This window comes from Zootoca vivipara, chromosome 15 (genome assembly GCF_965207765.1).
Source record: "Zootoca vivipara chromosome 15, rZooViv2.hap1.1, whole genome shotgun sequence".
NCBI lineage: Eukaryota > Metazoa > Chordata > Lepidosauria > Squamata > Lacertidae > Zootoca > Zootoca vivipara.
In genome coordinates this window covers 36,059,948-36,086,546 of record NC_142598.1, presented here as the reverse complement: position 1 = coordinate 36,086,546, position 26,599 = coordinate 36,059,948, and the positions used below count along the sequence as shown (strand labels likewise).

The window sequence follows — 26,599 nt, the reverse complement described above, 5'->3', positions numbered from 1 at the left end:
GATTAACTAGAGGTGCATCCTTCATCCAATGACAATCGGTCAAGCCCAAGAGAGGTGGTGTTCCTGGGTATGTCACATTCTGCCAACACCCTATAACTCCGCCGTAGAGGAAGTGCCTGGTCCTCACATACTCCTGACCTCTCCCTGTCACATGCCTACTCCTTAAACATCTCCCTCCTCTCCATCTTGTGACTCTCGGTGTTTTCCCCCAACTCCACCATTTTCCCATTGTCTTCCTCCTAACCTGAATCTGACCCTTCAGGTTTGGACCAGCCTCCCCTGCTCTAACTCACTCTAACCGGTTCCATCAGGATCCTCCCAACTCTGACGGGCTCTGGTGGGCCGTATAGCAACTGTTAAGATGAATGTATTGCCAAAATTGTTGTTTTTGTTTCAATCTTTGCCAATAATTGATAAGTTGGAATGTTTTAAAGAATGGCAAAAGGCGCTATCAAAATTTATATGGCAAGGGAAAAAGCCAAGAATTAAATATAAGATACTTACTGATGATAAACAAAGAGGAGGCTTTTCCCTGCCTGATCTTAAAATTTACTATGAAGCAGCTGCTTTTTGCTGGATGAAAGACTGGTTTTTGTTGGAAAATACGGACATATTAGATTTAGAAGGCTATGATAATGTTTATGGTTGGCATGCATATTTATGGTATGATAAAGTAAAGGTCCACAGAGGCTTCAAAAGTCATATAATTAGAAAATCATTGTACAATGTTTGGTCCAGATACAAAGACTTGTTAGAAAGAAAAACACCGAAATGGATTTCACCGTTGGAGGCCAAGGTTCGTAAAAGACTAAATATAGAGCCAAAATATAGAGATTTGTTAATTGAAGGAGACCAATTTAAGCTAAAATCATATGAGGAATTGAAATATAAATTAGATGATTGGCTCCAATATCACCAGATAAATGAAGTTTTTAAAATGGATAGAGTATTTGGTTTTCAAACAGAGAGGTCAAAGTTGGAAACAGAATTGTTAGAGCCTAAGACGAAAATTCTTTCCAGAATGTATAAATTGTTGCTGGAGTGGCATACGAAAGATGAACAAACAAAAAATGTTATGATTTTGTGGGCAAAGGATGTTGGCCATAATATTATGATTGAAGAATGGGAAAAACTGTGGAAAGATAACATTAATTTTACTGCGTGTAGTTTATTAAAAGAAAATATAATGAAAATGATGTATAGGTGGTATCTTACACCAGTAAAATTAGCAAAGATTTATCATAACCATGATAATAAATGCTGGAGATGTAAGAAAGAAGAAGGTTCATTTTACCACATGTGGTGGACATGTCCACTAGTAAGTGACTTCTGGAATAAGATTTATAATGAACTCAAGAAAGTGTTGAAAAACACATTTGTTAAGAAACCAGAAGCATTTCTAGTGGGCATTGTTGGAAAGGAGATCCCAAAGAAAAATATATCTTTTTTTATGTATGCTACAACGGCGGCTAGACTTTTGATTGCTAAGAACTGGAAACTACAAACACTACCAATGATTGATGACTGGCAGATGAAGATGATGGAATTGATGGAAATGGCTGAGATGACCGGAAGAATCCGCAACCAGCGGGAGGAAGCGATGGAGGAAGAATGAAAAGATTTCAAATTGTATCTAAAAAAAACATGCTAAAGTAATTTACTAGATCAGAAATTAAGTTGTAAATAAACTGTGGAATTGGTGAACATGTTATTTGAGAGGAAGAAAATAAGATTTCATAAGGTGATTAAATTGGTATATAATTTGCTAAACATAAACGTATTAAAGAACCACAGGGAGGGGAACCCGAGGAGGTCCCAATATACAATGTGAAGTGATATAAGATTTTGTGCTTTATATGTATTTGTTTTTCTTTTGTTCTTGTTTTTTCCTTTTTCTGTTTTTATTGTTTCGTATTATTGTTGTACTTTTGAAAACTTTAATAAAACATTATAATAAAAAGGAAAAAAAGGATCCTCCCAACTCTGGCCAGTCCAGTTGTGACCTGCTGCCCTCTAATATCCCCCTGACCCAACTTGTGAATGCGTGTTTATGCATACTGACGTACAGGAAGGTTTGCCAGCGCTGTACGTTAAAACTATTGTATGCGTTTGACAGCTGAGGGTTTTGACAGCTAGCTTTCTATTTGATGTGGTTTGTCGACATCACTCTAAGATCACTGCTACACCAGGTTAAGTACCTTCTTTTCTCCATCGCTCAATGGACGCATTGATAAATTAACAATCAAGTCCTTTTTCTGTTCCGTTTGTGATCTGTTTCTTGAAGAGCTTCTTTGTTTTTTAGTAAACTTTCAAAGGCTCCAGCCCACCGAGATTTACTACAGAGCTTCAGTGTCACTATTTTATTCTTTGCATTTTTTCCTACTTGCTTCTTCTTCAAAACTGCAGCTACAATATGAGTACCTTTTACATGTTTTATAACTTCTTTTGCTTGTCTTTGGATCCTTTGAAGGGTGTCCAGTTTCATAATAGCATTAAGACGCAAGTTTAGCCCATGAGATGCACATCCTATTGCAGTAATATGTGGATACTTATCCATTATTATCTCCCATGCTGCTTTCATATTGCTGGCATTGTCAGTCAGCAAAGCAAATACTTTACCACTCCCAATTTTCTGTAGGACTTCACATATTTTACAGCTGATATACTCTGCAGTATGTCTATTCTCTCCTGTTTCAATGCTTTTGTAAAACTGGTTGAGGTGTTGTTATAACAAAAATTATAATCTCTTCTCCTCTCACATTTGTCCATCCATCTGTAAGTAGTGGACACGCTGCTTCCTTAATTTTTCCTTGCACGGATTCCATTACACATTCATATTCTGACTCCAAAAGAGGCTTGCTCAAAGAATGTTTGCTGGGCAAATGGTATGATGGTCTTAGTAATTTTATACTGCATTTTCATTATGTTTTCTCTGAGGTTGTAGCATGCTGCAAACTTTATAACCTCCCTCTATAGTTTCTCCCACTGGTCCATGTAGATCACGGGTGTCAAACTCAAGGCCCGGGGGCCAAATCCGGCCCGCCAGACCTCGTCATGTGGCCCGTGTAGCCGCCGCCGGCAGGGCCGGAGCGATAATGTAGGGCTTCGTTTTGTATTTTTTCCCGAGTGCGCATGTGGATTCGTTTTGTATTTTTTTTTCCCTGAGGCTGCCGGGCTGGGGGCTGGGCCCCTGGGAGGAGGTGAGGGGCGGGCTAGGCTAGCAAGGCACCACGTTATTGGCTGGTTGGCGTGAGGCCCCTCCCTCCTAACTGGCCCGCCTCCAGGCTCCAGCCCTGCTTTGCAAAGCACGTGTGCCATCGCCGAACGGGCAGCAGGAGGCAACCACGCGGGCTCAATGGTACTGCATTATTAGTTTCCCCCCCCCCAGCTCTGGGCGACTCCCCCCCTCCTTTCGGCTCCCCTCCTTGCACGTGGCCGTGAAGGTTGCACGCTGTGTGCCTCTCCTGGGCAAGAGCAGAACCTCTCCTTTTCTCTCTCCCTCAACTCTTCCTTTTGAAAATAGTGTGGTGGTTGCTGTTTGTTGTGACTGAGTCGACTTCACTTCGCCGCCTCCTGGGACAGTGGGTGTGTGTGTATATATATGGGCGGCAGGGTGAGAAAAGCGGGCGCTTCCCTCGCCGCTCCTTACTGTGAGTGGGGAGAGCAGGAGAAGGCTGGGTTTGCCGCCGCCGCCGGGTCAGTTCATTAACACTGCCTCCTCTACCCCAGGAGAAGGAGGGGGTGTTGGCGGTGGCGGCAGAGGGTCAAGCGGGGCATTAAAGATCCAGGAAGCTCAGCCGCTGCTGCTGCCGGCTGGTCGCTGCAACCCTCGGTCGCCGCCGGCACCGAGCGGCGGTGGACATAATGAACCAAACCCCGCGCCGTTGCTGCTGCTGCGTCTTGCTGCTGCTGCTGCTGCTGCCGGTGTCTCTGTGTGGCTGCTGAGGGGTGGGAGCTGCCGCAGCAGATGCTACTGCTTCCCCCGGCTCCGAGTCCTGGGCTGTGGGTGGGAGGAAAGCGATGAGGGAAGGGAGGGGTGGGGTGGGGTGGGTGGTGGTGGCGTGTGCGGCCCCTGCTCATTGTTCGAGGGAAGGGCGGCCGAGGAGACTGGGACGCACGCGGGCAACCCCTTGCACACAGGGAGACCGTGCGCACCCGGGTGGGGCTCCTCTCTCAAGACTGGGGGTTGCTGCTGGTGGTCTCTCGGGTGTGGTGTGTGTGTGCGCACGCTCTCGCTGCTCCTGCTCGCTCTCCCACACCGCACCCGTATGGTCTCCCGCACAACTCGTGCCCAAGGCTAGCGAGCAGCTTCTTCCTCAAAAGTCTTCTCCTGCAAGCTGGGGCTGCGGGGAACGGACCCCAGTATGCCCAGTGGGATGGGTGAGACCAAATTTACGCACGCAGCTGTGGCGGGGGCAGCCGCGTTTCCTTACGGGAACATCGCTTGGGTTCCTTGTGAGATGCACCCCCACACCTCAATATTTTTTTGCTGCCTGAGGCACAGCAGCAAATGGTTGCCCACCCTCCATAAGCCATGGCCGACTAAGTCATCTTAGTCATCTTAATGTAAGTAATAAGTCAGTTATTACTTACATTATTACAAAAAACAGTAATAATTGAATGCAGTGACAATAATTTATGATAATTTATGATAATAAAGAGTGGACACATAGTCCTACATACAACCGGCCCTTTGAGGGTGACCAAACCGCTGATGCGGCCCCCGATGAATTTGAATTTGACACCCCTGATGTAGATGTTGTAACCGAGAGCTTGAGCCCATCGCACCATTACCCCTTTCACTTATTCCTCTTTCACCTCCCATTCAAGGAGGAGATTATACATCCTTGAGATGTGTTTTCCTTTGGATCGGATTAGTTCTTTTTCAAATTTAGATATTTCATTTGCGAGTCCTTTCTTTCTATCCATGCTTAATCTCTCATTTATTTGAAAATATTGCAGGCAATCCATCAAGCTTTCCTGATTTCTTCAAATTTTTTCAAGTTTAGTTATATGTTGTGCAGAGGGGTCCAGTGAGTAGAAGTATTTGCCAAAGAATGAGATTCCAGAAAAAGAGGCAGCACGTCGGCCAATTCCAACGGGTGAAATAGATCTATTTTTAGCTTTATAAACTATAACGACATGCGATGACAGTGATCCAAGGTAATCATACTGTTTCGGTTTGGTCTTCTTCAGTTTTTCAACTTTGTGTTTGTATACAATCTGCGGAACAGGGGTCATACACATATGTATGTGTGTTTCATTACCAAATAATGAGATTCCAGCTGCATGTGTTGCATGTCGAGGTCACAGGACATCCCCCCCAATAATTCACACATAACACAGCAATTTAAGTTAAAGGTTTTTGGCATTATTTTGGCCACAACTTTATTTAAAATATAACCAAATGTGAGTGGTTGCTTAGGCATCGGTTCATCCATTTGTCCCCTACCCTGAGACAGATCTGACATCCCTAGCCGTCTAGGGAAGTCAGTAGGTAAACACCCCCTGAGAGAGGATGGAGCCGGCCCTTCACCTCTCCCTGATAACATAACTCTTCGCCCCGCCCCAGCCACAAACTGCCCAACCACCCTGTGGCCATTTAGAGTAATTCTGCCCAGCAACCCAGGGGATGTCCTGTTAACCCGTCCACAACACGTGCTATCCATGAATGGACAACCTGCTTGGTCGATTGTTTGTGCAGCACGACCTAGACGCCATAAAGTTTGTAATGAAAACAAAGCATTTGCAAATTGTAGTTATGATCTTTTAAAGGCATTGGTATTTTTGTTTTAAATGCTGGTGCTTTGATTTTTAAAAATTGAGAAGTTGTGCAAGAAAAATGAAATGAGCCACGTTCCCCTTTCTGCCACAGCTCTTTTGTTAGGAAGCAAGTTGCACTTCCTGAAACAGACCCGGTGTTGTGTAGTGGGTATTCAGTGATTTCAGTCCGGTGCGGATAAGAAGCTGGAGGCGAGGATCTGGTACAACATCTCTTCAAAGAACAGGTAAGAGCCAGAACACAGGAATGGGGAAAACTGGGGCTTATATAATAACAGAGGACTAGCAGGGCGCTGTGGGCTAAACCACGGAACCTAGGGCTTGCTGATCAGAAGGTCGGCGGTTCGAATCCCTGTGACGGGGTGAGCTCCCATTGCTTGGTCCCAGCTCCTGCCAACCTAGCAGTTCGAAAGCACGTCAAAATGCAAGTAGATAAATAGGAACCGCTACAGCGGGAAGGTAAACGGCATTTCCATGTGCTGCTCTGGTTTGCCAGAAGCGGCTTTGTCATGCTGGCCACATGACCTGGAAGCTATACGCCGGCTCCCTCGGCCAATAATGCGAGATGAGTGCCGCAACCCCAGAGTCGGTCACGACTGGACCTAATGGTCAGGGGTCCCTTTACCTTGTATTAGCAGGGAAAAGATACATTTTGGCGGGAACCAATGGCACGGATTACCCTCCCGCGGAAACCAATCCGGCAGAGTATCCAAATCCTGAACCAGCAAATGATAGACGTTCCTGCTGGAACTTGTACATTCAAATAAACTCTGTAATACAATACAATAAACTCTATATTAGAATACATATGGTACTTGGCTGTGCTATTACTTTAATACACAACACACGGCATTCCTGGGCTTCTTGCCAGTAAAAGGGAATTGCTTCAGTGATGCCTCTAATATGTGTCTTTGAAGCCATTTTCTTTTGCTGGCAACAAGACCAGGAATGCCGTGTCTGTTTCAGGAAGTGCAACTTGCTTTCTAACAAGATTTACATCCAATAGAAAGAGCTTGTAGTACCTAAGTATACAGACTGTGCGTTTGTTGAATGCACTGTGTGTGGACATCCCTGTTGTGTTAATTATGAAGCCATTAATAATTGTTTTATAGAAAACGCAGAGAAGAAAACAAAGAGTTTCAGGGCAATCTTCTCGAGCAAAGTATAGAGTGGAGAACTTCAGTTTCCCAGCTTCTGCATAATTTGGTAGTATTGACTTGTAGCGTTGCGCAGGAACAGCAGGCGGCAGCCCAGAGTATATAAATGCTTGCACACGCCCAACATCCTCCGAACTCAGTAGTGTACCAGAAGCAAAGCTGTCTTTCTTGGCTGCAAGGCAGACTTGTCAAACAGTCACACAGGTTAGTAATCGATAGCAGGGATCGCAGAGGGGGTGGAATGGGCAACTGGAACTGGGGTGTTGGAGTATGCAGACCATTTTAAATCTTCTAGTTTCTTACAATCACTCAGTGTAGTCCAAAGTTCAGGTCTTGTAATGCGAAAAGCAGGCTTGGCTTGACGGCTCTCTGGGAATGATGAATTGCTGACATTCTCAAAGTTATCCATTTCTGTTTGGTGTTTTGAAATTGTTAGTATGTTGTTCTGGGTCTTCTCTGTAAGCAGAAAGAATCTTTTTGGTGCAGTAAAGGTAAAGGGACCCCTGACCATTAGGTCCAGTCGTGACCGACTCTGGGGTTGCGCGCTCATCTCGCATTATTGGCCGAGGGAGCCGGCGTATAGCTTCCAGGTCATGTGGCCAGCATGACAAAGCCGCTTCTGGCAAACCAGAGCAGCACATGGAAACGCCGTTTACCTTCCCGCTGTAGCGGTTCCTATTTATCTACTTGCATTTTGATGTGCTTTCGAACTGCTAGGTTGGCAGGAGCTGGGACCAAGCAACGGGAGCTCACCCCGTCACAGGGATTCGAACCGCCGACCTTCTGATCAGCAAGCCCTAGGCTCAGTGGTTTAACCACAGCGCCACCTGGGTCCACTTTTATTTTTGTAGGGGGAGGAGGAGTGTTAATGACACCTGTCAGTCAAGCACAGCCCTTCCTTAACTATTGATCCATCACTATAAAAGTACTGGACACTAGCTCACTTTTTAAAATGTTGGTCTTGAGTAATTCTTGAGCAGATCAAAATAACTGTGTTCTGCTGTTTTTCTTTTAAGTCTAAAACTCAACTATTGTGTCTCCCTTTGAAGGGACTAGGGGGAATCCGATGCCTGTCTTGTTAATTTTTAAATTGGCCAGGCAATTTAAAATCCAGAGCATGGAAAGGTGTCTGATATTTTGCAAGGACAGTACAAAACTTGGTAAGGCTTCTTTGCAGCTCTCGTGCTTGCAAATAGATGGCTGTTATTTTTAGGGTACCTTGACCCTAACACAAAGACATACTAATCCTATATTTGTTTACTCAGAAGTAACTTCTGCTGAGGTTAGTAGGATTTCTCTTACGTAACTATGCATAAACTTTTTCTATACAGTCGTACCTTGGTTTCTGAACAGCTTAGTTCTTTAATGTTTTGGCTCCCGAATGCTGCAAACCCAGAAGTGAATATTCTGGTTTGTGAATGATTTTTGGAAGCTGAAAGTCTGGCGCGGCTTCCGATTGGCTGCAGGAGTTTCCGGCTGCAGGAGTTTCCGGCTGCAGGAGTTTCCTGGCGCGGCTTCCGATTGGCTGCAGGAGTTTCCTGCAGGAGTTTCCTGCAGTTTTCCAAACGTTTTGGAAGTCGAACGGACTTCTGGAACAGATTCTGTTCAACTTCCAAGGTACAACTGTACTGCAGTCCTCTATATTTGGGAGTAAACCCAGCTGAAGTCAATTGGACTTTGATCTGTGCATGCTTACTTGCGCGCGCAAACACACACAAAACTATTTGTCAGAATGTAGCCGTTGACCAGCTTACCTTAACCAATAAATTCAAGCCTGCCAAACAGCCTTATAGTAACGTAACTTGTTACTGTTAACTTGAAAGAAACTCTAGTGGTGAAAGACTTGCAAAGTGACGGGAGTCTGTGCCGGGTTTTTTTAATAGCCACTTTTATTTAGGTATGTACCTGTGGTACCTGAGGCATCACTAGCAAGCCATTTTTGGGCAGCCCATCTGGTACTTCGAACAACTTTTAGTCGTGTAAATAGATGCTTAATAGATGGGGTGGGGGCATTAATTTTACAAGGAGAGTGGTTTGACCACTTAAAACAGTTCCTCCTACTTAACACAGCCCCATCCTACAGATAGCAAACCACATGCTTGGATGACAGAGCCTCCAAGGGTCCCTATTTTCCAGGGACGTCACTGATTTGGAGACGCTGCCCCAGTTTCTGATTTGATCCTGGAATGCTCCACTTTACCTTAGGATGTTCCTATTTTCGTGGGAGAAGTGTTGGAGGGTACAGGATGAGTCCCGCAGATGACACCCAGAGTGATCCTGAAATCCTATTAAGAGTATAGAACGGAACTTTCCAAACTGTGTTGCGACACATTAGTGGGTAGGTGTGTCGCACAAATGCTCCCTATGCTTCTCCCAGGGCTGGAAAAGGGATTGGCTTAACCTCCGGCTTGCTAGCAAAACTGAGTTTCTGTGTTGTGAAAGGATGCATGTCTAGGAAGTGTGCTGCCAACGTGGGAAGTTTGGAAAACTGGTATAGAAGTAAAGGTAAAGGACCCCTGGACGGTTAAGTCCAGTCAAAGGCAACTATGGGGTTGTGGCGCTTATCTCGCTTTCAGGCTGAGGGAACCAGCGTTTGACCACAAACAGCTTTCTGGGTCATGTGTCCAGCAGGACTTAAGCTGCTTCTGGTGCAATGGGACACCGTGATGGAAACCAGAGCGCACAGAAACGCTGTTTACCTTCCCACCACAGTGGTACCTTTTTATCTACTCACACTGGTATGCTTTCGAACTGCTGGGTTGGCAGGAGCTGGGACAGAGCAATGGGAGCTCACCCTGTTGTGCGGATTCGAACTGCCAACCTTCTGATCGGCAAGCCCAAGAGGCTCAGTGACTTAGACCACAGCCCACCTGCATCCTTTGGTATAGAAGTATATGCACAGAGACTATGTATGAATCTTTTTGTTTGCTTTTGGAAAACTTAGTCACGCATTGTGACCAAGAGCAACGTATTTATTTCAAGGTTCTTTGCCCTACTCTTCAGCTAAATCAGCAAATAAAGCCCATATAAAAACAGTTTAAAATGTGCTGCCATGCTGATCTGTTGTCACGATATACCATAGCCTTACAAGGTACATTCATACCTTTAAGAATACCAAAAGCCAGTTCCCAAATCGATAAGGAAGTCAGTTCGCAGGCAGGAATTCCTTCTTGCAGTAGGACTTGCTTTTCAGCATCCCTGGCCATTGGCCATGCTAGCTAGGCTTTAAGGGAGACCTAACAACATTCTAAGGGGCTCTGGTTCCCGATCCCTGGCCAGATCTATCACACCTTCTGTTTCTCCCGTAAGTTGCATCTACCGTGTTTCTCCTAAAATAAGACACGTCTTATATTTATTTTTCCGCCAAAAAACCACACAACGGCTTATTTTCAGGGGATGTCTTTTACTACCCTGGGAGGCTCGGCCCGCCGCTGCCACAGCCAACGTAGCAGGTTCCCCTGGAATCGCCGCAGCCGAGGCTCCGGCCAACACAGCTCCTCCATGCCAAGGGGCTCCCGCGGGGCCTACGCTCCCACCGCCAAGGTAGCGCGGCCCGGCCTAGGCCTCACCTTGTCCTCTGCAGCGCTTTGCCCCACAGCGAGCCCTTCAAGGCGGTGCCGGCGCCGCCACCGCTGGCCACCAGGTGCTGCTGCGGATGCGACGTCGGCTCCTCCTTCCGCCGGCCGCCGCTCATTGTCATCTTCCGCCGCCGCCTCCCTCCCTCCCCGCCGGGCCGCCGCTGGGTCGGGGCTCGAGCGGGAGCCGCGCCACGCCGAGTCCTGACCCAGCGGCGGCCCGGCGGGGAGGGAGGGAGGTGGTGGCGGCGGAAGAGGACAATGAGCGGCGGCCGGTGGAAGGAGGAGCCGACGTCGCATCCGCAGCAGCACCTGGTGGCCAACGGCGGTGGCGGCGGCGGTGCCTTGAAGGGCTCACTGTGGGGCAAAGCGCTGTGGAGCGACTCAGCGGGACCCAGTGGGACCTGGCAGAGACAGCAGCGCGCCACACGCCAAGTCTCGACCCAGTCGGGGCTCGGCGAGGCGCGCACTGCAGAAGCCCCATGCAGACCTGCTCCCACCACTACCGGTAACAAAACCCCAACACGTCTTATTTTTGGGGGATGTCTTATATTTTTTTGCCTTTAGAAAATCGTGCCATGGCTTATTTTAGAGGCACGTCTTATTTTAGGAGAAACACAGTAGTACATTAAGATCTAGGATGTCGGTTGCTTTGACATAAAGCAAGAGAAAACTTGCAAAATAACGTCCCATTTAGGAATTAATCACCAGTGGAATGACTGGTCGAGGTTTTATTGCTCGTGCTCTTTCACCCCGAGGGAGTGGTGGTTTCATAATTCTTCTGATTACAAAGCAAAGCAACCTCTTGGCAGTATGACAGAAGATAAAATAGGGAGATTAACAAATTGCAGTGGGCAACATCTGCCTTTGTTCAGGCACACCCTCTCTGAGGATTCTGGGAGATGACCTTGGGACCTTTTTCATGCAAAACTGATGCCGAGCTGCGGCCCTTCGCCCATATACTGTGCATCCATACCTTTTATCTAACAAGGAAATTAGTTTTCATGCCTGGCCATTTGCTGGCTGAGTCTTTTCTCATTAGTTGATGGAGAATAATACCCAAGCTCAGTTGGTTAGAACGTGGTGCTGATAAAGCCAAGGTTGCGGGTTTGATCTCTGTAATGGGAGAGCTGGATATTCCTGCATTAGACTAGAGGATCCTGAGGGTCACTTCCATTAGGGTTCCCGTACATCCAGGAAAACCTGGACGTTGTCCTCTCTTGGGGGGGTCCTAACATGCACATAAGGGACATGGATGGCGCCGCTGTAGTCTAAACCACAGAGCCTAGGGCTTGCCAATCAGAAGGTCGGCCGTTCAAATTCCTGCGACGGGGCAAGCTTCCGTTGTTCGGTCCATGGGCATACCCAGCACGGGGCAGGGGCCGGCGCAACCATGGGCGAGAGCAGCGCTGCCGGCAGGGCTGGTGGGCAGAGGTGGAGGCAGAGCACAGCCCAGCGAAGCGCGAGTTCGGCGTTCCCGCCCACCACACCACGCCCTCCCTCCAGCTCCCCAACGCGCCCTCTGGCAAGGCCAAGCGCAGCGGGGAACCAGAGAGCGTAACGGGAAGCTGGAGGGTGCAGCACGGTGGGCAGGAACGCTGAACGCGCGCTCCGCTGGGCTGGGCTCTGCCTCCGCCTCTACCCACCAGCCCCGCCAGCAGCGCCGCTCTCGCCCATGGCTGCGTGCTCCACCGGGGTCCTGGCCTGGCCATAGTGCACCGGGGGCAGCCCGGCGGGCCAGAGCGAGCGCCCTGGCTGCATGCTGTCAGCGGAGCCCCAGCGCCTCCGACTGCAAAAAGCTTCGCGGCGCCTAGGTGAGACCGTAGTCAGTTTCACCTGGGCTCCGTAGCCCTGCCCACGTTCCCACTTTGTGTCCCCTCCCATGCCTTGGCCCCACCCCTTGCCCCCCCCATTTTGATCCTGGGTATACCCCGGTTCGGTCCCAGCTCCTGCCAACCTAGCAGTTCGAAAGCACGTCAAAGTGCAAGTACCGTAGATAAATAGGTACCGCTCCAGTAAGGTAAACAGTGTTTCCATGTGCTGCTCTGGTTCGCCAGAAGCGGCTTAGTCATGTTGGCCAGCTCCCTCGGCCAGTAAAGCGAAATGAGTGCCACAACACCAGAGTCGTTTGTGACTGAGCTTAACAGTCAGGGGTACCTTTACCTTTAACATGCACATACGGGTAGATTTTTTTACAACTTAAAGGAAATATTGTAGGGCACACACATGTTTGGGAGGGCGCTGTGCCCCAGAAGCAGAAGCAGCGCAACAGAGAAAGGCCATTGCAGCAAATATCAGGGGCTGGGGTCATGGGCGTACCCAGGATCAAATCTAGGGGGGGGGGCAAGCCATGGTCGTCCAGGTTGTGACATTTCAGCACGGAAAAGGCCCCAGAAAACCCCCACAATAACTCACACAACACACATCATTTTTGGTTTGGGTTTTTGGCATGTTTTGGCCACAACTTTATTTAAATTACAATTTTAAATGGAGTGTTGGCTTAGGCTTTGGTTAATCTTCTGTCCCACAGTGGGACAGGACCAGCTCCGACTTTCCTACGGTAGGAAAGTCAAGTAAACACCCCATGGGAGAGGAGATAGCTGTGCGCAGGCAGTCTCCCCACGACCAGAAATGTTCCCCGAGGCTCGTGCTCTGTAATGGCCCCAGCCCCGCACCACTGCGGGGGTGTATGGACAAGAGCCCCGGAGCCCCAGGATCCCTTTAACGGAATACTTCTATAAGAGCATCACTGAGGGTTATGCACGTCCATGCAATACCCCTCCACCAAAAATTATCAACCAAAGCCTAACCGCCAACCTAACAAAGTTGTGACGGTTTGCTAAGCAGTACGCAAAAACCAAATGGCAACAGCCAATCAGCCAGATGGCAAAATTCCTACTGGGCCCCTGAATACAGGCGACCCCTAGACAGGCAAAGCAAGGTCACTCTAAACCTGTAAAGAGAAAGAGGTGGGCAGGCGGGAAATTTCCACCTAGCAAGAGTGAAAGTAAAATGGAGACGCTGAGATTATAAGCACAGCACTCACCCTGTCAATCAACAGATTGTTACATACTATTTATCCCAGCAACACTCACCCCCCCCAATCACATTGTCTCTCTCACTCTTAGACCCACCCCTTAACACACACAGGGTTTTTTCTGTATGGCCCACGCTCAATAAAACACACAAACTGGGGTGGGTGGGTAATAAGATGCTCAGAATGCCCCTTCAGCCGAGACTGGGCTAACGAGGGGCAAAACCTCTGAAAAGGGAGAAGGGGGGGAGGGAAGGAAGGAAGGAAGGGGAGGAGCTTGATGAGCTATATTCTGGTTCAAGATAATCACACCCAATTTAAGAAATCAATCTGTGCTTCCTTTCACATGAACTCCCCCACAGAAATCCTGTACAGCTGAAAGGGACCCCCAGGGTCATCTAGTCCAACCCCCCATGCACAAGGTTCTGTTCTGACTGTTACACTTGGAGTGAGTTGAAGGGGGGGGCAAACAAGAGAGGATAAGGTCACCAATGATGCAGGTAGCCTGATAAAGCTGCCCCCCCCAACACAGGCTTTTTTTGGGGGGGGGGAGACCAGCAGGGAGGGGGATATAGTCTGGTTATAGGGGACCAGCAGGGAGGGGGATATATTCTGGTTCAAGATAATCACACCCAATTTAAGAAATCAATCTGTGCTTCCTTTCACATGAACTCCCCCACAGAAATCCTGTACAGCTGAAAGGGACCCCCAGGGTCATCTAGTCCAACCCCCCATGCACAAGGTTCTGTTCTGACTGTTACACTTGGAGTGAGTTGAAGGGGGGGGCAAACAAGAGAGGATAAGGTCACCAATGATGCAGGTAGCCTGATAAAGCTGCCCCCCCCAACACAGGCTTTTTTTTGGGGGGGGGAGACCAGCAGGGAGGGGGATATAGTCTGGTTATAGGGGACCAGCAGGGAGGGGGATATATTCTGGTTCAAGATAATCACACCCAACTTAAGAAATCAATCTGTGCTTCCTTTCACATGAACTCCCCCACAGAAATCCTGTACAGCTGAAAGGGACCCCCAGGGTCATCTAGTCCAACCCCCCTCTTGCACAAGGTTCTGTTCTGACTGTTACACTTGGAGTGAGTTGAAGGGGGGGGGCAAACAAGAGAGGATAAGGTCACCAATGATGCAGGTAGCCTGATAAAGCTGCCCCCCCCCAACACAGGCTTTTTTTGGGGGGGGGGAGACCAGCAGGGAGGGGGATATAGTCTGGTTATAGGGGACCAGCAGGGAGGGGGATATATTCTGGTTCAAGATAATCACACCCAACTTAAGAAATCAATCTGTGCTTCCTTTCACATGAACTCCCCCACAGAAATCCTGTACAGCTGAAAGGGACCCCCAGGGTCATCTAGTCCAACCCCCCCTCATGCACAAGGTTCTGTTCTGACTGTTACACTTGGAGTGAGTTGAAGGGGGGGGCAAACAAGAGAGGATAAGGTCACCAATGATGCAGGTAGCCTGATAAAGCTGCCCCCCCCAACACAGGCTTTTTTTGGGGGGGAGACCAGCAGGGAGGGGGATATAGTCTGGTTCAAGGGCGAGGGGGGGGCATAATCCCAGGGTGAAGTCAAGGAGGGGGCACACCCTCTTGCTGTCTGGCAGAATCTCTGCTAATGGCCCATATCTCTTTCCCTTTGTTTGCCTAATAACACAGCCATTCTCAGCAAATGAATCCATTGTAATGCTTTCCTGACTCAATGGGAATTGGAATTCACCCTACATCAAATAAGATAATCACACCCAACTTAAGAAAGTGCTTCCTTTCACATGAACTCCCTCACAGAAATCCTGTAGAAATCCTGTAGAGCTGAAAGGGACCCCCAGGGTCATCTAGTCCAACCCCCCTCATGCACAATGTTCTGTTCTGACTGTTACACTTTGAGTTAGTTGGGGGGGGGGCAAACAAGAGAGGGTAAGGTCACCAATGCCTGTGTCTTCTTAAGTTGAATCATCACCTAGCTGCCCAAGCAGATGTCTTGCACAACCGAGCAGAGCTATTGAGTGTGTCTGTAGTGGAACTCTTATTCTGTTCTGTTACAACCATGCTTCAAGAGCAAGCAAGTTCAAAGGGAAGCCCAGGCTGGTAGCCATGCTAAATTATTTTATTTTGGATGCTGTTTGGACAGCAGAAGCAGCCTCCCTGAGATGCACCCTGGTCCCTTGAGGGACTCCTGCTCCCTCTCAGACAGAGCCCAGTGTTATACAGACCAGGTTTCAGGGGGGTCAAAAGGGGCATACTCTCTGGGAGGAAACTCAGGAGGCAAAGGGGCGCATATTCTGGCCAGGTTTCAGGGGGCAAGGGGGCATAACCCGGGGCTGGCTGAAGGGAGAAGGAGCAAAGGATTGGAGCAATTTCTTAGGGGGACTCAGGGGAGAGGGGGATTTGGGGGGGGGGACCAGCAGGGAGGGGGATATAGTCTGGTTCAAGGACGAGGGGGGACATAATCCCAGGGTGAAGCCAAGGAGGAAAACGGCTGCTTTTGGGGTGGGCTCAGGCCCACATCCCGAAAACATTCCTCCCCATCCCACAAAAACCCAAAAGTGTCCACCCTCTGCACCTCTCAAGGACCCCCCGTGCCACCCCCTACGAACACCTTATGTTTAAGCCTGATCCCATAATAAACATTACCTCTCCCCCACTTAAGCCCACCATAACCCTGGGGGGCAGCACCTTTGAATGACCCTCCGAGCACACACGCGTGGGAGTCGGGACTCACCTGTACCACAGAGTCAGGAGCAGCGGCGGAGCGGAGGCGAGGGCACGGCGCCGGTGTGGCAGCAAGCAATCAGCTGTTCCTTGGTGGCGTTGGCGCGGTGAAGGCAGGCAAGGCTTAGGCAGGCAGGAGAGATAGGCAGCAGGGAATGGGATCCTTCCAGAGCTCCAGCAAATGCGGAGGAACAGCAGCAGCGGCGGCAGGGAGGCGGCGGCAGCGCAAGGGCCCGATCCGGGGGAGGCCGCTCACGCTCAGGCCGACAAGGAGGCAGAAGTGGGGCGAGCGGAAGGAGCAACAGCAGCACCAGCCAGCTGAGAAAGTGCCTCTCAGCTCGCGCGCTGGTTTGAACGAGCACGGCCCCCGATTGGCTGGCTGGCGATGACGCGACGGGATCCCCCCAGGGGGCGTGGTCAATGTCCACGCCCCCCCCCCGAGGGGAGGGGGCGGGCACGCAACTCCTCCCCACCGGCCTCTTCTGAGCTCTTTTTTCTATTTACAGTGGGGGGGGGGGGAAACAGCGCGCGCCCCGCTTTTTGCATTGAGATTTCTTCTTTCTTTTTAGCTTGGGGGGGGCAGCTGGCTTCTAGAGTAGGGCAGCTGCCCTAACTTGCCCCGTGGTGGGTACGCCCTTGGCTGGGGTCCTGCCTCTGCTCAGGCTGATCTGCATGCCGCTGCCAGCCCGAGCTGGGGAATGAGGCACATGGGCATTGCTGTGGCAGCCCCACATGCCTCTTTCCCTGACTCAGGCTGACAGTGGCTTGGGCTGCCCTTTTTTGCTCTTCAATATATGGCAACCCTTCTTCCATCTCTACAATTCTATGAGTGTATATACGATCATTATTGCTATAGCACTAGTCCAGTCCAGAGATGGGGAGCTTGTGGTCTTCCAGATGTTGGATTTCCACCATCCGGGGGACCTGTGGTCCTCCAGATGTTGGATTTTCACCATCCCTGTCCATTGGTCATGGGACTTCTAGCAACATCTGGAAGACCAGATTCCCCATCTCTGGCCAAAATTAATCTACCACATCTTGTTGCAGTTTCCTGCAAGTTTCAGCATGCTAACATTCAGGGTGTGTCAGCAGCCTTGACAATAATACAAAAGAAAACTTTCAGAAGGTAATGTTGAAACGCCAGGAGACGGCACGAAGCTTGTGTTGATCATTCACGGTGAAATGCCCTTTCGCACCGAGAGAGTGGTGGTTTCACAACCATTCCAATTACAAAGCAATCTCCTTGCAGTATGACAAGAAAAGGGCAGAGAGATTGAGAAATTATTGTGTGCAAAACTGCCCTTTAGTTACACATTTCAGTGCCTTGAAAAGAGGGCGTGTTTAAATCTTTAAAAGGGAACGGCTTGGATGGAGAAGAGGGGCTGACTAAGGAGACTTTAAGCAGGTATTTGAAACCAAATCTAGTGGCAGTGATTTGAAACCAAGGCAACTTCCTGACCTTTCTCTAACTTCTACATTATATTTGGGCCTTTCACATGATGTAAAAAATCCGCTTCCAGAAAGATAGCAGGATCTAGAGCAAGGATTAGCGCTCGTTTCTGTGCTATTGCTTCAAAAAGCACCCATTTGCAACCGACACAGAAAGGCGTGCTAACTTTGTTCCAGATTCTGCTATCTTTCTGGAAGTGGATTTTGCATCATGTGAAAGCTCAAGTATAATGCGGAAATTAACTGTTAAAAATGCAACGCTTTCATCAAAAGGAAAGGAGAGAGCGGGTTGCAGGAAGATGTTAATTGGGCTATGCTAGGATTGCAAGGAGGACACCCACCAGCCTGTTGTTCAAGGAGCCGGTTAAGAAAATAAATCGTAGAAGTGCGTTTCCAGTTTTAATCTGGGGCTGGGGAGACACACAAACCTTTGCTTCAGCAATCAAAGAGTGTGGAGACCAGCACGCTGGCAGTTCCTCTAATGGTTTATAACTTTGTATGATCTTACTTGATCACTCAGGACGTGAAGATGGTGCGTGCGAAGATTTGGATCTTGAAGAAGCACTTTGAGGGATTTCCTAAGCACAGTGATTTTGAACTGAAAGAGGTGGAACTACCGGCACTGAAGGATGGAGGTAAGAGGAATTTTTGCCTTCATACTCAAAATTTTATGTGAATAAACGGAAGGGGGTGGATCCAGTGACTCATTGTTTTGCCCCCCCACCCAATCAGAACATGAATCTCAATAAGATGCATTGTGGAAGATTTTCTAAGAAGAAATGATTTTCATTGCATTTGATTCCAAGGGAGGTGGAGCAAGCTTGTATTCTGCTCTAGAGAATAGGACAGGTAAAAAGAGCTGTTTGATAATGGAATGAACTGTCTCAGAAGGTGGTAGACTCTCTCATTCACTGGAGGTTTTTAAACAGAGGTTGGATAGGAGCAGTGGTGTAGCTTGGGTTGACAGTGCCCCGGGCCACATGGAGGGGATGGGAGGGAGGGAAATTGATAGAGTATGCATGCACATTCAACTACCTAATGGCATCCACGTCACCCAGGAGTTTGCAGCTGCAGAGATAGGGAAAGAAGAGTCATTGTCTGGAGAGATCACGTCCTAGTTTGCATGGAAAAGCTTCTTTTCAACGGCATCCAGTGACAGAAGTGTAAAGCTGTATTCAGGTAGCACCAGGTGTTGAAATTTTGCGCCCCTAACCATTTTGCAACCGGGCCAACCGCCCCTGTGCTCCCCGTGCTATGCCACTGAATAGGGTTTCTTTCACTGTGACTCCTGCATTGCAGAGGGTTGGACTAGATGACCGCTTGGTCCCCTTCCAACTCTACGATTCGAACTTAGTAAGACTTACTAGTGAGTAAACATGTCTTGGATCACAGCCCAATTTCTTTCAAATGCCCCAACTCTATCTGGTTCTCCCCTCCCATGATGACTATTTTTAAAAAAAGAATTCAAGAGACTGAGATTGTCTCACGGGTCTCCAATTTGTGGTCAAGTTTGTCCCTTAATCTACTTTATCTTATTCTGTATTTCAGAGGTGCTGCTCGAATCTGTGTTCCTCAGTATTGACCCATATATGAGGTACAGTATTGTTCTTTTTGTTGGAGTTACCCATTGAAGTATAACCCTGAAAGTGCAGTACAGCTTGACTATACCTTTTGCCTAGATTTCCCTGCTAATTGTTAACTCTGGGCCGGTTTGGATGCAAGACAAAACCATAGTTTAGCATTATGTAAATGAGCCCCACAGCAAACCTTAGGCTCTCGCACGCTCCTTTGTCGCTGTGGCCATCAAGAAGAGTTCGGAATCTTTCACTTCGGATTTGGAAAGTTAGTAAAACTTGCTGTGTTGCTCAAAACCAGGCTTCCCCAAACTCGGCCCTCCAGACGTTTTTGGGACTACAATTCCCATCATCCCTGACCACTGGTCCTGTTAGCTAAGGGATGATGGGAGTTGTAGTCCCAAAACATTTTTGGGTTTGCATGAGTTCATGGAGGAATGGGGTAAAAAGAAAAGAAAGACAGAGACTTTTACCGGCAAAGCTCTGGGGGAGCAGTGAGAGAGAGAGAAAGGCGGTCTTTCACAATCTCCCCAGGCTACTTTATTCCACAAAAGAATTACACCACAGAATTCAAAAGAACCAATCAAAATCAGTCAGCACATCTTCCACACACTTCCCATGCAGCTTCCACATGGGACAGGATCAGGTTGCTACACCTCAGAGCAGGAGATACAGTGGTACCTCGGTTTAATTACACAATTGGTTCCAGAAATCTGAAGCATACTTAACCTGAAGCAAACTTTCCCATTGAAAGTAATGGAATGTGGATTAATCCGTTCCAGACGGTCCGCGGAGTACTTAACCTGAAGCGTACTTAACCCGAAGTATGAGTGTAATTGGTTCTGGAAGTCTGTACTTTAACTGAAGCGTACTTAACCTGAAGTGAACTTTCCCATTGAAAGTTCACTTTATTCAGATAAAACCACAGCGGACTTTGCTACCAAACTCTGCCACTTTGTCCTTACCCACAACCACTTCAAATTTGGTGATGACCTGTTCCTCCAGATCAGCGGCACAGCCATGGGCACCCGCATGGCCCCACAGTATGCCAACATCTTCATGGCAGATTTAGAACATCGTTTCCTAGACTCCTACCCACTCAAACCTCTCTTGTACCTACGATACATTGACGATATTTTTATTATCTGGACACATGGACAACAGACCCTGGAAACCTTCCACCAGACATTCAATGACTTTCACCCCACCATCAACCTAACAATGAACCAATCCATGCAAGAAACACATTTTTTGGACACTACTATAAAAATAAAGGATGGACGTATAGACACCACCTTATACAGAAAACCAACTGACCGACAAACATATCTACATTCTTCTAGCTACCATCCCAAACATACCAAACAATCCATCGTATACAGCCAGGCCCTACGTTACAACCGTATCTGTTCCAACTCTACAGACAGAGAATCTCACCTAAGAGATCTACAGCAAACCTTTTTAGAACTAAAATATCCACCTGATGAAGTTAAACAACAGATCAACAGAGCCAGACTGATACCTAGGGAGAACTTGCTGCAAGACAGACCCAAAAAAGAAAATAGCAGAACACCACTAGTCATCACATACAGCTCCCAAGTTAAAACAGTACAACGCATCATCAGAGATCTACAGCCTCTCCTGGACAATGACCGCTCCCTTTCTCAAGCTCTGGGAGGAAGACCTTTCATTGCCTACAGACAGCCACCCAATCTTAAACGACTCCTCACCCACAATAATACAACCACCAGACTTAACATGGACACTGGTACCAGAGCCTGCAATAAACCCAGATGCCAACTTTGCTGCCACATACACCCGGACAACATCATTACTGGCCCCAACAACATCCAACACACCATCTCAGGACTATTTAATTGCTCATCCTCTAACATTGTGTATGCCATCAAATGCCAACAGTGCCCTTCAGCTCTCTATATTGGACAAACAGGCCAAACCCTACGCCAAAGGATAAATGGACATAAATCTGACATCAGGAACCATAAGACTGAAAAACCAGTAGGAGAACACTTCAATCTCCCAGGACATTCTATGTTGTTGTTGTTGTTGTTGTTGTTGTTTAGTCGTTTAGTCGTGTCCGACTCTTCGTGACCCCATGGACCATAGCACGCCAGGCACTCCTGTCTTCCACTGCCTCCCGTAGTTTGGTCAAACTCATGTTCGTAGCTTCGAGAACACTGTCCAACCATCTTGTCCTCTGTCGTCCCCTTCTCCTAGTGCCCTCAATCTTTCCCAACATCAGGGTCTTTTCCAAGGATTCTTCTCTTCTCATGAGGTGGCCAAAGTATTGGAGCCTCAGCTTCACGATCTGTCCTTCCAGGGAGCACTCAGGGCTGATTTCCTTAAGAATGGATAGGTTTGATCTTCTAGCAGTCCATGGGACTCTCAAGAGTCTCCTCCAGCACCATAATTCAAAAGCATCAATTCTTCGGCGATCAGCCTTCTTGATGGTCCAGCTCTCACTTCCATACATCACTATTGGGAAAACCATAGCTTTAACTATACGGACCTTTGTCGGCAAGGTGATGTCTCTGCTTTTTAAGATGCTGTCTAGGTTTGTCATTGCTTTTCTCCCAAGAAGCAGGCGTCTTTTAATTTCGTGACTGCTGTCACCATCTGCAGTGATCAAGGAACCCAAGAAAGTAAAATCTCTCACTGCCTCCATTTCTTCCCCTTCTATTTGCCAGGAGGTGATGGGACCAGTGGCCATGATCTTGGTTTTTTTGATGTTGAGCTTCAGACCATATTTTGCGCTCTCCTCTTTCACCCTCATTAAAAGGTTCTTTAATTCCTCCTCACTTTCTGCCATCAAGGTTGTGTCATCTGCATATCTGAGGTTGTTGATATTTCTTCCGGCAATCTTAATTCCTGCTTGGGATTCATCTAGTCCAGCCTTTCGCATGATGAATTCTGCATATAAGTTAAATAAGCAGGGAGACAATATACAACCTTGTCGTACTCCTTTCCCAATTTTGAACCAATCAGTTGTTCCATATCCAGTTCTAACTGTAGCTTCTTGTCCCACATAGAGATTTCTCAGGAGACAGATGAGGTGATCAGGCACTCCCATTTCTTTAAGAACTTGCCATAGTTTGCTGTGGTCGACACAGTCAAAGGCTTTTGCATAGTCAATGAAGCAGAAGTAGACGTTTTTCTGGAACTCTCTAGCTTTCTCCATAATCCAGCGCATGTTTGCTATTTGGTCTCTGGTTCCTCTGCCCTTTCGAAATCCAGCTTGCACTTCTGGGAGTTCTCGGTCCACATACTGCCTAAGCCTGCCTTGTAGAATTTTAAGCATAACCTTGCTAGCGTGTGAAATGAGGGCAATTGTGCGGTAGTTGGAGCATTCTTTGGCACTGCCCTTCTTTGGAATTGGGATGTAGACTGATCTTCTCCAATCCTCTGGCCATTGCTGAGTTTTCCAAACTTGCTGGCATATTGGGTGTAGCACCTTAACAGCATCATCTTTTAAAATTTTAAATAGTTCAGCTGGAATATCATCACTTCCACTGGCCTTGTTATTAGCAGTGCTTTCTAAGGCCCATTTGACTTCACTCTCCAAGATGTCTGGCTCAAGGTCAGCAACCACACTACCTGGGGTGTACGAGACCTCCATATCTTTCTGGTATAATTCCTCTGTGTATTCTTGCCACCTCTTCTTGATGTCTTCTGCTTCTGTTAGGTCCTTACCACTTTTGTCCTTGATTATGGTAATCTTTGTACGAAATGTTCCTTTCATATCTCCAATTTTCTTGAACAGATCTCTGGTTTTCCCCATTCTATTGTTTTCCTCTATTTCTTTGCATTGCTCATTTAAGAAGACCCTCTTGTCTCTCCTTGCTGTTTTTTGGAAATCTGCATTCAGTTTCCTGTATCTTTCCCTATCTCCCTTGCATTTTGCTTGCCTCCTCTCCTCCGCTATTTGTAAGGCCTCGTTGGACAGCCATTTTGCTTTCTTGCATTTCCTTTTCCTTGGGATGGTTTTCGTTGCTGCCTCCTGTATAATGTTACGAGCCTCCATCCATAGTTCTTCAGGCACTCTGTCCACCAAATCTAAATCCTTAAACCTGTTCCTCACTTCCACTGTGTATTCATAAGGGATTTGATTCAGATTGTATCTTACTGGCCCAGTGGTTTTTCCTACTTTCTTCAGTTTAAGCTGGAATTTTGCTATAAGAAGCTGATGATCTGAGTTACAGTCAGCTCCAGGTCTTGTTTTTGCTGACTGTATAGAGCTTCTCCATCTTTGGCTGCAGAGAATATAATCAATCTGATTTCGATGCTGCCCATTTGGTGATATCCATGTGTAGAGTCGTCTCTTGTGTTGTTGGAAGAGAGTGTTTGTGATGACCAGCTTGTTCTCTTGACAGAACTCTATTAGCCTTTGCCCTGCTTCATTTTGAACTCCAAGGCCAAACTTGCCAGTTGTTCCTTTTATCTCTTGATTCCCTACTTTAGCATTCCAATCCCCTGTAATGAGAAGAACATCCTTCTTTGGTGTCATTTCTAGAAGGTGTTGTAGGTCTTCATAGAATTGGTCAATTTCCCTTTCTTCAGCACCGGTAGTTGGTGCATAAACTTGGATTACTGTGATGTTAAAAGGTCTGCCTTGGATTCGTATCGAGATCATTCTGTCATTTTTGAGATTGCATCCCATCACAGCTTTTGCCACTCTTTTGTTGACTATGAGGGCCACTCCATTTCTTCTACAGGATTCTTGCCCACAGTAGTAGATATGATAGTCACCCGAACTGAATTCACCCATTCCCTTCCATTTTAGTTCACTGATGCCCAGGATGTCGATATTTATTCTTGTCATCTCATTTTTGACCACATCCAGCTTAGGACATTCTATACAAGATCTCAAAGCAGCTGTTTTATTACAGAGAAATTTCAGGAACAGACTGGAAAGAGAAGTTGCTGAATTGGAAATCATTACCAAGCTTAAAACCATGGAAGCACCTGGGATGAATAGAGACATCGGATTCTTATCTCATTATGCATGATCAAGCTCTCTTTAGCACCTCAGCCCAGGACTAATTGCAGCCATCAGCAGCCATTAACAGCCATCTACAGGTTTACCACTCCCATCAGCCCATCACCCACCCCCACCACCCTCTGTATATATATAGGGTCTGACACTTCTGTTTCTAGTGTATCTGAAGAAGTGTGCATGCACACGAAAGCTCATACCAAAATATAAACTTAGTTGGTCTTTAAGGTGCTACTGAAGGAATTTTTTTTATTTTCCCATTGAAAGTACAGGCAAGGTTTCAGGCATTGGAGCAAACCACAGTTATTCAAAAGCAGAAGTTTCTAATTTCTTCACAGCCACGAGGAAAGAGGAAACTGAGAGTGTGAGCCCAAGAGCAGCTGAATCTGTGGTTGAGCACTCTGTTGAAGCCCAGCTTTTGTCTTCCCTTGAGAACTTATTCTGTAGCAGAGTTTTAACAGTAAATTGGTGTAAGCTTCCAGAGGATGAGTCTGTCACCACAGACCCCGACTTCATATTTCCATGAGGATATTCTTCCCCAAAGATTTGAAATCCCTGTACGGAATTCTCCTATGAGCAATTTATCATTAAAAATATAAGATAAGATGAAAACACACGTTCAAATGCTGAGATAAGGCACCCCATGGCCAGGAAGTAGCTGAACCTACTTCACTATATAATGACACGTTTTTGAAGAACGTCAACAGGCAATTTTATGAAATTTCAAACACTGTAGAGAAAGTTCCTTGTGGAAAATTATAGACTGACTGCCCATTGTTAACAAATTATTCTGTCCCCTTTGTGGTCTTGATCACCCATGGATTATATTGCCATTAGTATTTCATTTCTGTTGCTTTTGCCAACAAGTAGGGTTGTTAATTCTTACCAGCCTCTACTCCTGTGCCTTTAATAGCAACTTTTCTTTGCAGACGCTGGTAGTTTAGAATGTTTATCTGCAGACACTGTAAAATTCATCCATGAGTTGTTCTGTGGTTCTGCTCTCCAGGTGGTTGTTGACCGCACCGGAGCAGGCCAGGCCATTGCTCTGGTCAGTTGGCAAACTCCGAGCTATAAACCATAACGAAAACATTGACTTGGATTGCACGCCTCTTGTTGCAGGCTCTTGTGTTTTGAAGCGGTCGTGGTTATCAAAAGTTTATAAAGGCAAAAAAACAAGAAGCATAGTAAAAAGGCTGGTTCTGGGTTCGAATCCCGATTGTCGGTGCAAATTGCTCCCATTCCTGCAAAGGCATTCTCTGACAAGCCTGTCTTGTTGGTGTGTTTTGTTTTGTTCTCTGCAGACCATACAGCAGGCTACATCTGAAGGAAGGGGATACCATGATGGGATCCCAAGTTGCAAAGTAAGATCCTCCATCTCTCTCTCTCTCTCTCCCCCCCCTCTCTCTGAATAGATTTTGCTGATGTTGCCAGCTGTGTTGTTGCTGCTGCTATTATCATTGAGTCTTAGTTAATATAAAGTAGTTCTAGCATATCTCTTGCACTTGCAAATGTTAAAGGTCGAGTTCTTTAAACAAGCATGTGTGCGTGTGAGAGAGGAAAAGAAATAGAATGGAAACAATTAAGATTTCAGGGAACAGATTATATTTTAGCAGTGCTTTTCTTCTGGGGGGACGCAGGCGGACGCATACCCCTAAACATTTTGTGAATCTTTGTACTTTTGTCCATTTACTATATTTATTTTCACTGATTTGAACTATTAAATGGTGATTTTCTTGAGTACCCCCTAAACATTTTTAACAGAAAAAAGCACTGTATTTTAGTAGATTTGTGGTGATTAGAAACGTTGGCAGCTTCCTGCCTTAAACGAATGATTCTGGTGTCTGAGTACAGTCCACACCCAGTAGTGGCAGCTCCCCAGAGCTTCAGACAGCCCTGCCTTTCTCAATCCTAGCTGGAAATGGGAGGAGTTGAACCTGGGCCTAGGGCAACCAAGACATCTGCTCTCCTGCTGAGCTGCAGCCAATTACCGGAGTGTCAGGAGACCTGTCTGTATTGTATGTGATTTTCCCTGAAGAATTTTGGGAAGAGGAAGTGATGGTTAAACCTCTCTGGGAATTCTAGCTCTGTGGAGGGAAGAACTCTCAGCTAATAATCCTCAGCATTCTTAACTACCGTATGGTAGTTTCCCTACCGTAGGAGGGAAACAAGAAAAAAAATATTTTGCTTTCTTGAATTGTCCTAAGCATAGCAGCCAACTTCTAGAGGCCTAGGTGCCTTTGCCCCCCCCCCCATTAAATATTTGAGGAAGCTTCTTTTGCAAAGGGGGAAAGCTT

General features: G+C 47.2%; 1 protein-coding gene across 5 annotated transcripts in view; it reads left to right on the top strand.

Annotated features, from left to right (window-relative positions):
- PTGR1 (prostaglandin reductase 1) overlaps positions 1-26,599 on the top strand; it is a 107,401-nt gene that overhangs the window by 68,114 nt on the left and 12,688 nt on the right. Inside the window, exons 1-5 of one of the 5 annotated variants that reach the window (XM_088659036.1) lie at positions 4,963-5,163; positions 5,876-6,008; positions 18,238-18,352; positions 19,266-19,311; positions 25,607-25,666. In XM_088659036.1, coding sequence (XP_088515162.1) covers positions 18,247-18,352; positions 19,266-19,311; positions 25,607-25,666 — 212 coding nt within the window. In that variant the 5' untranslated portion in view covers positions 4,963-5,163; positions 5,876-6,008; positions 18,238-18,246. The other 4 variants (XM_035140791.3, XM_035140792.3, XM_035140794.3 and 1 more) reach the window with 4 other exon arrangements.